General features: G+C 42.0%; 1 protein-coding gene across 1 annotated transcript; it reads left to right on the forward strand.

Annotated features, from left to right (window-relative positions):
* Nucleotides 1-14,037: 14,037 nt before the first annotated feature.
* Nucleotides 14,038-15,975, forward strand: LOC136849551 (zinc finger MYM-type protein 1-like). The gene has a single exon (XM_067122888.1). It carries the CDS (start codon nt 14,038-14,040, stop codon nt 15,973-15,975), a length of 1,938 nt encoding a protein of 645 aa, XP_066978989.1.
* The last annotated feature ends 649 nt before the right edge of the window (nt 15,976-16,624 follow it).

Consider the following 16,624-nt stretch of genomic DNA (forward strand, 5'->3'; position numbering starts at 1 on the left):
GAATAAAAATGTACATAAGAAGAAATATTCGTAGGTTTTCTGTAAACACTGTATTTGAACTCATCACTATTTCTCCATATGAGGCAATCCAAAAAGGGTAAGCACCTATCTTTTTCCATTTCCATAGTGAATTTAATTGATGGAAATAATTGATTTAATTTGGCAAACAAGTTATTTACATCTTCATTCCCTGCTATTAATGTTGCTTTTAAGAACAATAAAACAATTAAATGTGTACTTATAAAGAACTTGTACAGTCATCTGTAAAGTCATTCGTGAAGTCCCTGCTAAAAGTGTTAATTGTAAAGTCTCTGCTGGGCAAGTTTTCTGTGGTGACATCCCATTTTCTTTGCCTACAATTAGTCACGCCTAACGCATCAGGTCACGCAAAGTTTAATCATTTAAACTATGTATATATTTTGTTTACCTGCTGTCAAAATGTATCACATGTTTCTTCTTTCACAGGCATCAAGATTGTATCCAATTCCATTTCTGTCTGTTCTTACATTGTAAAGTGTACTGGTTCGCTGTATTTATTGTTATTTATTATCGACCTCAGGTCACTGAGGTTTCCATTGTATTCCGCGGAGCGATGCCAGTCTGCCGCTATATAAACCGCCTGGATTATGAATAAAGTAGCAGTAACCTTATCCTGCTCGTTTCTTTCGCACCGGAGTGGTTCCCGAAGCCACTAGCGGACCCATACGGCGACTCAGTCTTGGCTTCAGGAACTTACGCCCTCAGTGGACTAATCACGGTGCTGAACCAGCGTTTGGGCATGCTGACTCTCGTCAGCAAAATCACCAGCGTCATTAGCAGACTCACATGACGTGCTTCCAAGTGCGTTTTGATGCGAGTACCCCATTCCAGTTAAGAGGGCAAAGAGCGAGTATGGACGCAGACATCCCCTCCCTTGTTCAGTTAACTGCTAACCTTGCGGATTCGGATGTCTACCTCACGCCCATATCACCCGTGCCTGGCCCCACGCCGAGGCTCTCACGCTCCTCCACACCCCTGCCCGCGCCCCGCACTCTCCCCTGCCCGCGCCCCGCACTCTCCCCTGCCCGGGGCCCTGCCCGGCAGGACAATCACGGGTCGCCCTGACCTTAAAGCTGCTGCCGTTCATGCAGGGGAACCCATCTTCATGGCTGTACAGGGTCGAGAGCCAGTTCCGCATGGCGGAACTCACCAACGGGGTGCTGCAGGTGGATGCCGTACTTAACGCCCTGCCGGAGGAAGTCTACAAGAAGCTTGTCCCATGGGTGTCCGGCGCACGCCCCCTCCTGAAGAAGTCCCTCCTCAAGGCATGCTCCCTGCCAGTCGCTGAGAGGGCGGCCCACGCCCTCGACCTCACCGTCAGCCTGCGGTAGGAGCAGAGCATCAGGGAGTCATGGGGCATGATAAAGGTCCTCCTCACCCTCCCAGACACTGACGGCACCAGAAAACAAAATGAAATGAGCCTGTCGCGGGAGCTCCTCCTTTGTCAGCTCCTCCCGGAGGTCCGGACACAAATCCCTGAGCCCTACGCCATCCCCCTCGACAACCTGATCCGCACGGCGCAGAACCTGACGAACTCCGTGAGGGGAACGAAGCGGGTACCAGCACCCGCACTACCAGTCAGCACCATCCAGCAGGAGAAGGGAGCAGAGCAGGAAGTCAACGCCGTCGCCAGAAGGCGCCCATCGCCTCACAACAGGTGGAATTCCCAAGGGTTGTGCCACTACCACAGGCGGTTCGGCAGGGACGCCCGGAACTGCCTGCCGCCCTGTTCATTCACCCGTTCAAAAAACGGGGTTGGCGGCAGCCAGCAGGACAGGCCGCCATGGCAGCAGAAGAACCCAGGGGCCCAGAATCAGTAGGCTTCTACGTCCACGACACCGTCTCCGGCAGGATGATGCTGGTCGACATGGGGGCCATTAGATCAATCTTCCTGACATCCAGAGAGGACCTCAAGCGAGAATCAGACCTGGCTGCCTTCATGACAGCCGCCAACGGGTCCCCCATCCTCTCCTATGGCACCAGGCCCCTGTCGATCTCCATCCTTGGCAGGAGATATTCCTGGGACTTCGTCATCGTGGACGTGAGGACCCTGCTCCTGGGTGCAGATTTCCTTGCCCACTTCGGGCTGGCAGTCGACATCGGTAGGAAGCGCCTCCTCGACACCGACTCCTGCCAGTCCCTCCCATTGGCAACGGGACCCAAGGCGCCCACCATCTGTTCCGCCGCCCCCCCACCAGTGCGCACAGCTGCTGACGGAGTTCCCGGAAGTTTTCAGGCCCGAGCTCCGCCAAGTCCCCGGGGCCCCAGCCAAACATGGCATCTACCATCACATAAAGAGAAAGGGGCCCCCTGCACATGCGAGGTTGCAGAGGCTTCCCCCGCAGCACCTACAGGAGGCCAAGAACGCATTCGCCGAAATGGAGTTGATGGGAATCTGCAAGAAGGCCTCCAGACCATGGGCGTCCCCCCTCCACATGGTGCAGAAACCAGACGGCTCCTGGAGACCCTGCGGCGACTACAGGCGGCTTAACCTCGCAACGGAACCTGACCATTACCCCCTGCTGAACATGCAGGACCTAACGGCTTCCTTCCACAGGGCCAAAATTTTTACTAAGTTGGATCTCTTGAAATCCTATTTTCAGGTACCAGCCGCACCAGAGGACATACCAAAGACCGCCATCATCATGCCTTTCGGGTCCTACGTGTTCGCCTTCTCCACCTTCGGCCTGAGGAGCGCTGGGGGTGACTTTCCAGCGGCTCATGGACAGCATCCTGGGGACCTGGAAGTTTTGCGTCTGCTACATAGATGATATCCTTATATTTTCCAGGTCCCACAGGGAGCACCAGAAACACATTCAGGCAGTCCTGCAGTGCCTGCAGGAGAACGACCTCGTCAGACGTTTCGACAAGTGCACCTTCGGCGTCCAGAAAGCCGATTTCCTGGGCCACGAGATATCCCCGGATGGTGTCTGCCCGCTCACATCCAAAGTCGCAGCTGTCACCAGGTTCCCATCCCCAGATCACGGCCATCCAGGAGTTCCTTGGGATGGACATACCAAAGACCCCATCATCACGCCTGCAGGAAAATGACGCTTTCGACAAGTGCACTTTCGGCGTCCAGAAAGCCGATTTCCTGGGCCACGAGATATCCCCGGATGGTGTCCGCCCGCTCACATCCAAAGTCGCAGCTGTCACCAGGTTCCCCATCCCCACCTGCGTCACAGCCGTCCAGGAGTTCCTTGGGATGGACATACCAAAGACCGCCATCATCACGCCTGCAGGAGAACGGCCTCGTCGTACATTTCGACAAGTGCACCTTCAGCGTCCAGAAAGCCGATTTCCTGGGCCACGAGATATCCCCGGATGGTGTTGCTCACATCCAGCTGTCACCAGGTTCCCCGTCCCCACCTGCGTCACGGCTGTCCAGGAGTTCCTTGGGATGGACATACCAAAGACCGCCATCATCTTGCCTTTCGGGTCCTACGTGTTCGCCTTCTCCACCTTCGGCCTGAGGAGCACCGGGGCAACTTTCCAGCGGCTCATGGACAGCATTCTGGGGGACCTGAAGTTTTGCGTCTGCTACGTAGATGATATCCATATATTTTCCATGTCCCACAGGGAGCACCAGAAACACATCTGGGCAGTCCTGCAGTGCCTGCAGGAGAACGGCCTCGTCGTACGTTTCGACAAGTGCACCTTCGGCGTCCAGAAAGCCGATTTCCTGGGCCACAAGATATTCCCGGATGGTGTCCGCCCGCTCACATCCAAAGTCGCAGCTGTCACCAGGTTCCCCGTCCCCACCTGCGTCACAGCCGTCCAGGAGTTCCTTGGGATGGTGAACTACTACAGGAGGTTCATCCCCGGGATCGCGCACACCACTGCCCCCCTGACGGAAACACTCAAAGGCCATCCAAAGTCCTTGCTGTGGCGACCCAGCCAGCAGCAGGCCTTCTCCCTGACGAAGGCCGCCCTCGCTGAGGCAACCGCCTTGGCCCACCAGGATCCCAACGCCCCCCTCCAGCTGACGACAGATGCCAGCAACGTCGCCTGTGGTGCTGTCTTGGAGCAGGTCATCGACGGCGCCCCCCAGCCCATCACCTTCTTCAGCAAGAAATTCAACCCCACAGAGGCCCGTTACAGCGCCTTCGACCGGGAACTCTGCGCAGTGTACCCTGCAGTCCGGCATTTCAAGTTCCTCCTGGAGGGCATGCCCTTCACAATCTACACGGACCACCAGCTGCTGGTACACGCCTTCACAAAGCAAGGAGACGCATGGTCTTCCAGGCAGCAGCGGCATCTCTCGGCCATCGCCGAGTTCTCCTGCTCCATCAAGTACCTCCCCGGCAGGAAGAACCCCGTTTCAGATGCCCTCTCCAGGGTCGAGTTGAACGCGGTGCAGCTCGGGATGAACTACGAAGACCTCGCCAGGGAACAGGCCACCAACCCAGAGACCCCAGCCTACCGCATCGCCATCACGTCCCTGAAGTGGCGGGACGTGCCCCTCACCCCCGGGGCCCCAAGTCTCCTCTGCGACGTCAGTACCGGCCAGCCCCGCCCCCTGGTGCTAGCCTCCCACCGCTGCCAGGTATTCGACGTCATCCACGGCCTCTCACACCCCTCCAGCAGGACGACGGCCAAGCTACTGACAGGGAAGTTTCTCTGGCACGGAATGCAGAAGGACGTGAGGTCCTGGACAAGGCAGTGCCTGCAGTGCCAAACCAGCAAGGTGGGGCGTCACACCGAGTCTGGGGTAGGCGAGTTCCCGCAGCCAGAGCATCGCTTCAGCCACATCCACATTGACATCGTCAGGCCCCTTCCCCCATTAGGTGGGTCCAGATACCTCCTGGCGGCGGTAGACCGCTCAACACGGTGGCCCGAAGCCACACCAATGCAAGAAGCCACCGCCAGCATATGTGCCGAGGCCCTGCTCTCCAGTTGGATCAGCCGCTTCGGTGTCCCAGACCACATCACAACCGACAGGGGTCCCGTTTTCCTGTCCGAATTGTGGTACGCCCTGGCTCGGCTGCTGGGGACAACGCATCACACCGCCATGGCCTACAACCCAGCGGCCAACGGCTTGGTCAAGAGGTTTCATAGGTCCCTGAAGGCGCCCCTTATGGCCCACTGCACCGCCGAGGACTGGAAGTACCAGCTGCCGTGGGTCCTCCTCGTGTTGAGAATTGCCCCCAGGGCCGACGGAGCCCTGTCTGCGGCTGAAAAAACCTACGGCGAGTCCCTCGTGGTCCCGGGTGAGCTCATGACAGAGGATCGCTACAACCCATCGGTCCAGAGGCTTCGCGACATAGTCGGCAAGTTCGCCCCCTGCAAACGGACATATACCGACAGATCGGCCGCTTTCACGCCACCCGGGCTGGCTTCCACCACCCACGTCTTCGTCAGGGATGACGCTGTCCGCCCACCACTGACCAGGCCCTACAGGGGACCCTTCCGCGTGCTTGAGCGGAACACCAAGGCGTTCCTGCTCACACTTCACAGGTGGAACGACTGGGTGTCAATTGACCGGGTCAAGCCTGCCCTCCTGGAGGAGGACATAGACGTCACTGCACTGCACCCTCCGCCTGTACAGCCTTCGCCAGAGCCGGGCCCTCGTAAGGGGCAGAGACGCCGCCCCCGAAAAAGTCAGCCCACACCCGCAGTCAGGCAAACCCACACAGCGGCGTTCCCCCGATGTCTCACGCAGCCGGGGCCCCCTGCAGCGCCCCAGCAGATACGCCGACTAATCAGACGTTACCCACGTCTTGGGGGGGGGAGTATTTGTAAAGTCATCTGTAAAGTCATTCGTGAAGTCCCTGCTAAAAGTGTTAATTGTAAAGTCTCTGCTGGGCAAGTTTTCTGTGGTGACGTCCCATTTTCTTTGCCTACGATTAGTCACGCCTAACACATCAGGTCACGCAAAGTTCAATCATTTAAACTATGTATATATTTTGTTTACCTGCTGTCAAAATGTATCACTTGTTTCTTCTTTCACAGGCATCAAGATTGTATCCAATTCCATTTCTGTCGGTTCTTACAATATAAAGTGTACTGGTTCGCTGTATTTATTGTTATTTATTATCGACCTCAGATCACTGAGGTTTCCATTGTATTCCGCAGCGCAACGCCAGTCTGCCGCTATATAAACTGCCTGGATCATGAATAAAGTAGCAGTAAACTTATCCTGCTCGTTTCTTTTGCACCTCTCAAAACTCTCCAGACAATACTAAAGGATGTGTATATAAGATCCCATGTAAGTCTTATGACAACTTTTATATTGGTCAAACTGGTAAAGCACTGGAAAAGAGAATAGAACAGTATAAAAAATGTGTGCGATATGCACAGGTGAACAATGGTATTTTTGTACATGTTAGTGAGAACAATCATGCTATCAACTGGGAAGGGGCAAAAAAGACAGCTTACTCTAATAATGTACTGGAAAGGAATATCATTGAATCTAGCTTTATAAACTTTATAAAAGAAAGTTATGGCTATAAAATGAATATCAATCAATGCATATATAAAATTGCTCCTATAATATCAAAACAAATTTGTAGTGTTTACATTTTAAGGTAGGCCGTAGAGATGCATGGAAAAGGAATATCATATTTTTAACAGTGCTGGGGCAGTGGTACTAATGATTTATCTAGCCCCACCTCCCTGACACCTGCCAGGTGAAGGATCTGTAGTCTGCTATGGACTTATGTTTATTGGTACTGTCCCTTGAGAATATATTGTGATTTCTACCCAAATGAGTTTTGAAGCCACTCCTACCTTGACACCCACCTGTGGGTGGATCTGGTCTCAAACAGTTGTGTATGCTCGTCAGTACCGTCTCTGCAGTATAATATATATTTGTGATTTCTAATACTATGTATCAGTCCTTCATCAATGGCTTGGAAATAAAGTCGAAACCAGTCTTATTTTTCACCTGTGGTAATGTGTGATAAACAAATCATGTGCTAAAGTTATAATAATCATATATATATATATATATATATATATATATATATATATATATATATATATATATATATATATATATATATATATATATATAAAGGCATACAGCGGGGTCCACAAAACACATCAAAAAGGCCATAATTTATTTATGAGACGTTTCGCACATGTACTATGTGCATCTTCAATCTGCAAATATAACAAATTTCGTTAAAATTTACAAAAACTATTTTAAAAGATAAAGTTAAAAGGAAAAAATTATTTACAAAAATTAAAATTAATAAAACTTGAAAGGTATACAGTAAAAGAAACCAGTGCTGAACAAACCATTCAAAGGAGGATGAGAAGAACGAATGACCAAGACCTGACCCCACCCTACGACTTCAGTTATGCTAGATAAAGAGGAGAAGCGGAAACGTTAGAGTTCAAAGACGGAACAAGCCGTTTGATGTATAGGACTCAAGGGTGGTTAGGTAATCACTATGGCTTGTTCCACCAATAATAGAGAAATGTTTTTATTTATTTCGATTTTACATATGGAGGCATGGTTCTTTATATTAGAAAATTCTGGTTTACTCAGTTTCTGACCCGTTCTAAAACTGTATCCCACATGGCTACAATATCTCACCTGCAGTAACCTACGGCAAGATCCAACATAGATACCGGGACATCCTGGCACTTTGAATTTATAAATAACGTTAGATCTCATGAAGGTCTGCAGTTTGTCCTTGTAACCAAAGAATACACCGGTCTTGAGTGGATTGATTGGGATCAATTGTATCTTAAGGCAGCCAAATTCCTGTTCAATTATTTGTTTAAGTTTGGCTGAAAACTTGTTGTCAAAATAAACGGGATTGTTGCATATATATTTTTCTTTAAGACATTATAAGAGGGTGACGGATTAGAGAAGTGTTGTGACAGTAGTCTGTTAATGACTTTAAAACCAAATTTTCAGGATAGGAGTTCTGTAAGAAAAAATTTGACTAAAAATAAAATCTCAATATGAAAAAGAGACCAACTCGAAGAATAACGAAGAGCCCTATAAACTAAAGTGTATATGGAATTTAGCTTAAAGTTCTTAAAACATGAACTATAGAAGTTGTTAGCAAGTCCAGTGTATGTTTTTTTCCTATACACAGATGCAGTGAATTCACCATTGTCTCTGCTGACATTGATATCTAAAAAGGTAAAGAGTTGTTGCTTTCTTTTTCCATGGTAAAGTTTATATTTTGATGTTGCTTATTAATATGGTCCAGAAACATCTCTCTATGCCAAGGTTCCTTGAACAACGCAAAAGTGTCATCAACATATCTTCTATAATAGACAGGTTTACACACATCCGGACAGTTAGTTAAAAAGGTTTCTTCTAAAAAGCCATAAAAATATTAGCAAACACAGGTCCCAATGGAAGCCCATGGCAACTCCATCGACCTGCGAAAAGAGCTGACCATTAAAAACAAACATTGTCTTGCACAGCAAGCTCAAGAAAAGTCTTAAAAAGTTGTCTGTTAAAACCATGAAAACTACACGATCGTCATAAAAATCTTGTCTAAAAATAATATATATATATATATATATATATATATATATATATATATATATATATATATATATATATATATATATATATATATATATATATATATACATATATACATATATACATATATATATATATATATATATATATATATATATATATATATATATATATATATATATATATATATATATATATATATATATATATATATATATATATATATATATATATATATATATATATATATATATATATATATATAAATATATATATATATATATATATATATATATATATATATATATATATATATATATATATATATATATATATATATATATAAATATATATATATATATATATATATATATATATATATATATATATATATATATATATATATATATATATATATATATATATATATATATATATATATATATATATATACATAATATTATTATATATATATATTATAAATTATATATATATCTGTTACACTGTGGACTTTCATATATATAGTAGTAACATATATATATATGTATGACATATATATATATATATATATATATATATATATATTGTTGCACTATATCTACACTGTATCATGCTCAGTTATCCTTTGCTCAGCTGTCTTAAAACAGTTTAGTTTGTTCGGTGTTGAATAAATTGTGTTTTCCTTAAAAGGTTATAATAAATTTCTTCCACCTGTTTCTTAATGGGTAACAGTACTGAGACGCTGCTAATACTACTAAGTTAACAACTGAACTCTGTCTTTGGGAGATATCTTCACGAATTTTATCTAAGTCCACAACTGGACTCTGTCTTTGATACGGTGGCACTAATCATTTCACGATTCACGCACTCCATAACTTCTCCCTTGATGTCTTTTCTCTACTGTTCTAGTCTGCTTCAAACTCCCCTTATCTGGGATCTCTCTGAGAGTGCAAACTGTTGTCAAATTTGAATATCCTTTTCTCTTGTTTCACTCTCTATAGTCTATCTCATCAGATTTCATGTGTAGACTGACTCGTTACGTATCGTTCAATTATTCACACATTAGACACATAAACACATCTGTGTCCGCAACTTTGGCAATGGCTGGACCTCCTGTGTTTTTCGGAAGCGGACAATGGCTCCTTCATTGAAGACCTTTTGACCTGTAAACAGATTGCATAAAGACGCTGACTTCGCATATCAGGCGCCAAACACCCTGGTTATGTACGTGCAGACCTTTGATGTTTTTCTGTCTGTTTATATATAGTTTTAACACATGAAATCTTAAATAATAACATCTCTATATATATATATATATATATATATATATATATATATATATATATATATATATATATATATACAGTAAACCCCCCATATTCGTGTTCTCATGATTTGCGGACTCATGCATTCGCGGGTTTCTCAGTGGAACATATCTAGCCATTATTCCCAGAAAATTCGCCCGTTCGCGGTATTTTTCACTGAGAAATATTCACTAATTACTGTATTTTCATATAAATTTCAAGAATAAATGCATTTTTTGTGATAAAACTATTAAAATACTCAGGTATAAGCATTTTTACAGGGTTTTTCTTGTGTTTAAACTATCAAAATGGGCAGCTCTAAGTGTTTTTAGAGTGGCTTTAAGTATTTGCAGATTTTAGCTATTCACAGGGGGTTGTGGTACACATCCCCTGCGAATACGGGTGTTCATTGTATATATATATGTGTATGTGTATATATATATATATATATATATATATATATGTGTGTGTGTGTGTGTGTGTGATTTAATTACTTTAGCATGTGATTTCTTTATCAAACATTACCACAGATGAAAAATAAGAAATTGAAAAGTTAAGAGGGCATTGTGGTTATTGCAATTACACACACACACACATATATTATATTATATATATATACATATATATATATACACATATATATATACCAGTACAGGTATATACATATTTGGGTGGGTTTTGGCTAATTAAAATAAATATTGATTGAGAGTTGCCTTATGGACCAATTACCCAGACCCAGATTTGTAAACACATGTAACAAAAGGATAACTTACCGTCTTATTACATTTAACGCTAAAAGGGAAGGTCGCCAGAAAACCAATGAATTATCTCAATTTACTTTGTTCCACACAATTCAAGCAAGTAGATTGAATCTTGGCTGGCATGCAATCCAGCAAAAATAAGTCCACACATAATTTACAACCAAGGTTACAGTTAACAATTAGAATTAGAATAAACTCCGACTCGAATGCAACCCAGCAAAAGGAGCGCAACAAGTATCTTATACCAAAATTACAGGTACCTGGCCTTCAAAATGCAATGGTGTTTTTCACAATAATGGCGCAAACTGGAGCTGTGGTGCGTGGTTTTCTGGTTGCGATGACTATCAGTTCAGAAGCTGTCTTGCCAGTGGCAAGGCTGAATTATCAATCTTCTAAGGTAATGGATCTCAAGGTGTTAGGTGGCAGAACATGAGGGACAAGATAACCAGTCTGGAAATAGATTTCCCAGATAAGAATCTGTACATAAAAAGGTTCTCTCATTTGCAGTGATTTACTACAATGTAGTGGTGTTTACTCTATATCACTGGACATACTTCATGAGGGAACTACACATACTAGGCGTTGACAAGGGATTCATGTTGGGAGATGAAAATCTTGAAAAGGAAATGAGAGATCCAGTTAAAGAAACAGACACTGGCACTTAATTGTCAAATTTCAGACTTGCAGGCAATCCAACTTTGCAGTGTGCACAATTACAGTGGAACATGGTCAGCGACGGACTGGCCATTTGGAGAAAGGGGACTTTTCCCCTTGGGCCGGTGGTTAACAGGGGCCTGTGGGCCGGTCTACAGTAAAAAAAAAAATATACATATGAATAAATAAAAAAAATTAAAATAAAAAATAAAAGTTAGAAAAACTTAAAAATCTGAAGAATAAAGGAACAAAGAGAATAGAATTGGATAAAAAACAGAAAGAGAGAGAGAGAAAGAGAGGGAGAGAGAGAGGGGGGGAGAGAGGCGGGACATGAATCTCATCGCCAGCACACCTTAATGCAGCCATTGCAAGAGAGTAATCTTGAAATGCCCTATAAATGGTTGTTCCGATCATTTTATCAACATTTTCTGTAAGCTATCGTTCATTAACCATCAGCCATTATACAATATGCTATCTTTTCCATTTCATTATTGCTAACTGGTTGGGCAACACAGTCAGCATTCTATGATTATACAGACACATAAATATATAATAAAGATTAATATAATAAACGAACGGTATTCAGTAGGGAAACTGTAATAATGGAAACTGGACACATGATAACATTCTATTGTTATGTCGAGTATATGATCAAGCCGCTCACCACAGTGCCGTATTGCAGTGTTCTTTTGCGTTCTAGGCTTCTGGCTATACTGCTAGCGAAAGGTTGCACACATCACACAGGCAGTAAGACGCTACTCAATCGGTATTCCTTGTATATTATTTTCTCGTGGCTATTATTATGCAAGTTAAAAAAAAATCTTTTGTGTTTCATTCAACAAACTTTGGATATTACAGTCATCGTATAGAAAATGGCGCAGTATGTTCAAGAATTAGGAAAACCGTGTCCAAGTTAATCTTGTGAAATGCATTGGAATCGGTGTGTGTTGGTGAAGGAGAATTCAAATTTTATTCCTAAGTGACTACGTTTACTCCAGTGATTGTTCTTTCAAAGTGACGTGTGTAAAGTGTTGTGCTTAAGTGAAGTGGTTTTGTGTAATTTTTCATAATAAAGCCACTGAGCTTTCGCATATTCTAGCATTTCTGGAAAACACTTCAATACATTCAAACTCAACCGCTGTCACTGGGTTACTGTTTCTCAAACTTTCCTCTGAAAGACATGATGACACTTTGATGACATCATAATCTTATACACTGATATGAGACATTGCATTTTTGCTAACGTTACTTAAACTTTAGGGAACACATAATAATAATTATCAGGAAAAGCGAGAAGAAAATTTAAATTATATTATTCGATTAACTAATATTTGAAATGAAATTATTTGTGAAAAGCTAGATGTGATACAAAAATATCACTAACGTGATTACTTAGTGAGCTTAGGCTCATCTATAAAATGTTCACCTGGTACTAAACAATCGATTTACAGTATTTCCTAATGATTTTTATTGCTTTGAGGTTTTACTTAATAATGCCTGTACTGTCGCATTAGGAGAAAAGCTTTTCAAAACTAAAATTAATTAAAACACAGGCCTAGTTACGGAAGTTACGGTCAACAATTTCACAAGACTAAACATTCTGGCGGTGCAGTCCAATGAAAATGACATTGCTTAAGCATTGACTTTGAACTTGAAAGATTTTTCTCATTAAGTCATTCTCTGAAAAATTAATAAACAGTATATTTGTAAATTGTAATAGTCTTACATATTGTGTTGAAAAAAAAGTAAAAAAATAAAATTAATTTTCATAATGTTTTTGATAGGCCTACTTAGTATATCAAGCATAAATTTTATATTATCATGGGGTTGGGGGTGTTAAAGCAATTTAGTAAAACAAATATGTATATAAACATCAATTTTGACTTTTGTTGCGAAGGCCCCCAAAGCATCGGCCCCGTGAAGTGCATCTCAGACTCTAAAACCGCTCTTCTACCACAAATCTGTGTGACTAATTAGGCTACTTCCACATATTTCTATTCATTCCTTTGAATACACACACACACACATATATATAATATATATATAAATATGTGTGTCAGTGTGTGTTTGTGTAATATTTTTACAGGAAATATCTGTCTTATAATCAACTCAGAAAAATGGAAAGCTCTGCTAAAAAACGCAAAGGTGGTGCTGAAAAGTTGAGAGATAGAAACAGAAAATCACTTGAAGCCCAAGCATTGAAATGTAGAAAATTGACAGATGTATGAGTTGTGAAGGAAACTTGTATTCCTTATTCACAAGCTACAGGTGCTAACTCTAGTGATCAAGCCACAAACATTCAAAGTGTAAGAGAGCGATCCGGTCCATGACAGGCCCACTAAAAGAGGAAGTGCCAGTAAAGTAAGTACTCATCTGAATATCTTAGTAATTTAAAAAAGTTAGGCCCTATTTACTACCCTGCCATAATTCTCTTGCAAGATTGCATCTACATGTGGGTAGACGTAAACTAGCATGTATAGATAGGATAGTCCTAACTTTGTATAGCTTACTTTATCTTAAAGCAAAAAAAAAAAAAAAAAAAAAAGTCTGTGCATATACATTTGCAAATATTTAAGATTTTTCTTAGACATACAGTCTGAGCCTGCCCAAATTCATGGTGATCAAACTCTCCATAAGATGAAAGAAATGCAGGAGAATTATAGTATAAGATCAAGGTCATTTTGCTAATGACCTTGAGGCACTCTTGATGTATTGTATATGCAAATCCATAGCAGGCTGCAGGTAGAGTTGCCTAAAGGTTTTAGAAAACTACATTATTTATGACAGGCTTTCCTATTTTTTCTTATAGGTTGATTAGCATGAAATGGGCCAGCTAAGTCAGGGCACATCAATAATAGCATGCTGCAAAGAAAAACCTAGTGAGCTGGAGTACTTTACGAGACCAAAAAATGTAGACGATTATCCATCATTTTTCAAATTTCACCCAAAGCAACCATCAACAAATCCAATATTACAAAAAGTTTTTCATTGTAAGGATGGTACAAATAGGAAATGGCTTTCATACAGTGAAGAAAGTCACATGTTATATTACTACATCTGTATTGTTTTTGCTAATACTTCTGACAAGAATATATTTATTAGTGGAATGAATGATTGGAAGCATGTCCATCAACGAGTAGAGCTACACGAGCAAAGCTCTTTCCACAAGCACTGTGCAGAGGCATATTATCTTAGAGCTTCTGAGTCAGATATAGGGCATTTGTTAGGTGGCAAACAAATATCGCTACATAGGGAACAAGTTAGAAAGGGGCGTATGGTATTGCAAAGAATAATTGATGTAGTTAAGATCATTGGGAAGAGGGGGCTTAGTTATAGGGGTACACAGTCAGAAGCCTGTTATACATTGGATGATCCAAGCATTGACCATGGTAACTTTTTAGAACTGATAATTCTCCTGGGAAAATATGACATATGCATGAAAGACCACTTAACTGATTGTTTGGAAAAGAGCAAAAGAATGCAGCAGACCAAGTCAAAGGGCAGAGGTTCTGTTGTCAGCTTTTTGTCTAAGACCACTGTTAATAATATTTTAAGTACAATTCAGCAGATTATTCAGGAATCCATTGCTAATGAAGTTCGTAAAGCTAGAATGTTCTCTGTGCTGATTGATACAACACAGGATATTACCTCGCAGGACCAGTGTGCTGTTGTTCTTAGGTATGTCACAGATGTTATTCATGAAAGACTTGTTGCAGTTGTGAATTGTGAAGCAACTACAGGAGAGTATTTTGTTCAAATTTTGAAGAATGTCCTAGAAAAACTTGAACTGGATGTAAGCAATTGCATTGGTAATGCCACAGATGGAGCTTCCAACATGCAGGGGCATTATAGGGGATTCTCTGCTTTACCTTCTTCATATTCACCCAATCAAGTTCATGTATGGTGTTATGCACATGTTTTGAATTTAGTACTGGCAGAAACAACTGGAGCAGTAATAGCAAGTGCCTCGCTTTTCAACTTATTGAATGGTATTGCAATCTTTATCAGAGAATGTTATAAGCGAATGATTATTTGGGCGAATGAAAACAAAAGTTCTCGCCATCAACGCCTCTCTCCTATCGGAGAAACTCGCTGGTGGGCTAAAGATAATGCTTTAAGAAAAAAATTTGGAAACTTTGGCAAGCCTGATAATGCCCTATACACAGATGTTCTGCTAACTTTGGCTACCATACAAGAACATGAAAATATGAAATCAGATGTTCTCAGCAAAGCCAAAGCATACATTGAATCACTGCTCAAATATGAAACCATACTGACTGCTCAAATATTTCTTCGTATATTTGAGCAGACTACTCCCCTTTCGAAATATTTGCAAACAAACAGAATGGATATTCTCTCTGCGTACAGAATGGTTGCTACTGCTAAAGAGAGTCTGGATCAAATAAACAGAGATTTTGGAGGTATTAAGGTGGCTGCAGATCATTTTGTTTGTTGGGCTAATGAACAGCTAGAAGATGAAGAGAACGCAGATTTGGAGTTGGAGGTGCAGACAGAATTGCCACTGAAAAGAGTTAGAAAGAAGAAAACAATGCCTGGCGAGAAGGCATATGATGAAAGGCTGAATGACGCAGAGAGGGCTTATGAAGTTGAGGTTTATAATCCAATATTGGACAAAGTCACACACAGCCTCAGTGATCGATTTCTTTCTCATGGGACTCTTTACAACGATTTATCGATTCTAGACCCAAGAAATTTTGATCAGCTGAAGAACAGCAATATTGAAGAGTATGAGTCTATTTAAAGAACTCAGTAAGCCATTGCTTAAGTTCGACAGCCAGGTAACAGCTGAAAGCTTGAAGTTGGAATTAAGGAGTCAAGCTACACACTGGGAAAAATTGAAAAATGCACCCTTGGAAGACTACACCGTTAAAGATATGAATGATGAGGATGAACACGAGTCTTATTTAAATGAAGACAGTCATGAGACAATTGCAACGAAATGTTCATCATGTAAGAATTGTCCAGTCTGCTGTTACCAGATACTCAGTAGGTACAACTTGTTAACTGATGCCTATCATATAATTGGTCTACCTTACAAGTATCTCCTGACCTTGTCAGTTACTCAAGTTTCCTGTGAGAGAAGCTTTTCTACCTTGAATTTCATAAAAAATCGTCTAAGAAGCAGACTCTCACAGGAACACCTCCAGGAGTTTATGCTAATGGCAGTAGAGAGGGATATATTAATGTCTCTCGATAATGATTTAATAATTGACAAAGTTGCATCCAAGAGTGAACTATTAAAGAAAATTTTGATAATCTAAAAATAAAAAGTAATTCCTTTAGTTATGCCTGCATGTGTTTTATTTTTCCCAGAGCTGTTTATCCGACCCATCACTAATATATATATATATATATATATATATATATATATATATATATATATATATATA

This window comes from Macrobrachium rosenbergii, chromosome 21 (assembly GCF_040412425.1).
Source record: "Macrobrachium rosenbergii isolate ZJJX-2024 chromosome 21, ASM4041242v1, whole genome shotgun sequence".
NCBI lineage: Eukaryota > Metazoa > Arthropoda > Malacostraca > Decapoda > Palaemonidae > Macrobrachium > Macrobrachium rosenbergii.

Excerpts from the sequence above, each read along its gene's own strand:
- LOC136849551 (XM_067122888.1), top strand. The coding sequence starts at position 14,038 with ATGGGCCAGCTAAGTCAGGGCACATCAATAATAGCATGCTGCAAAGAA.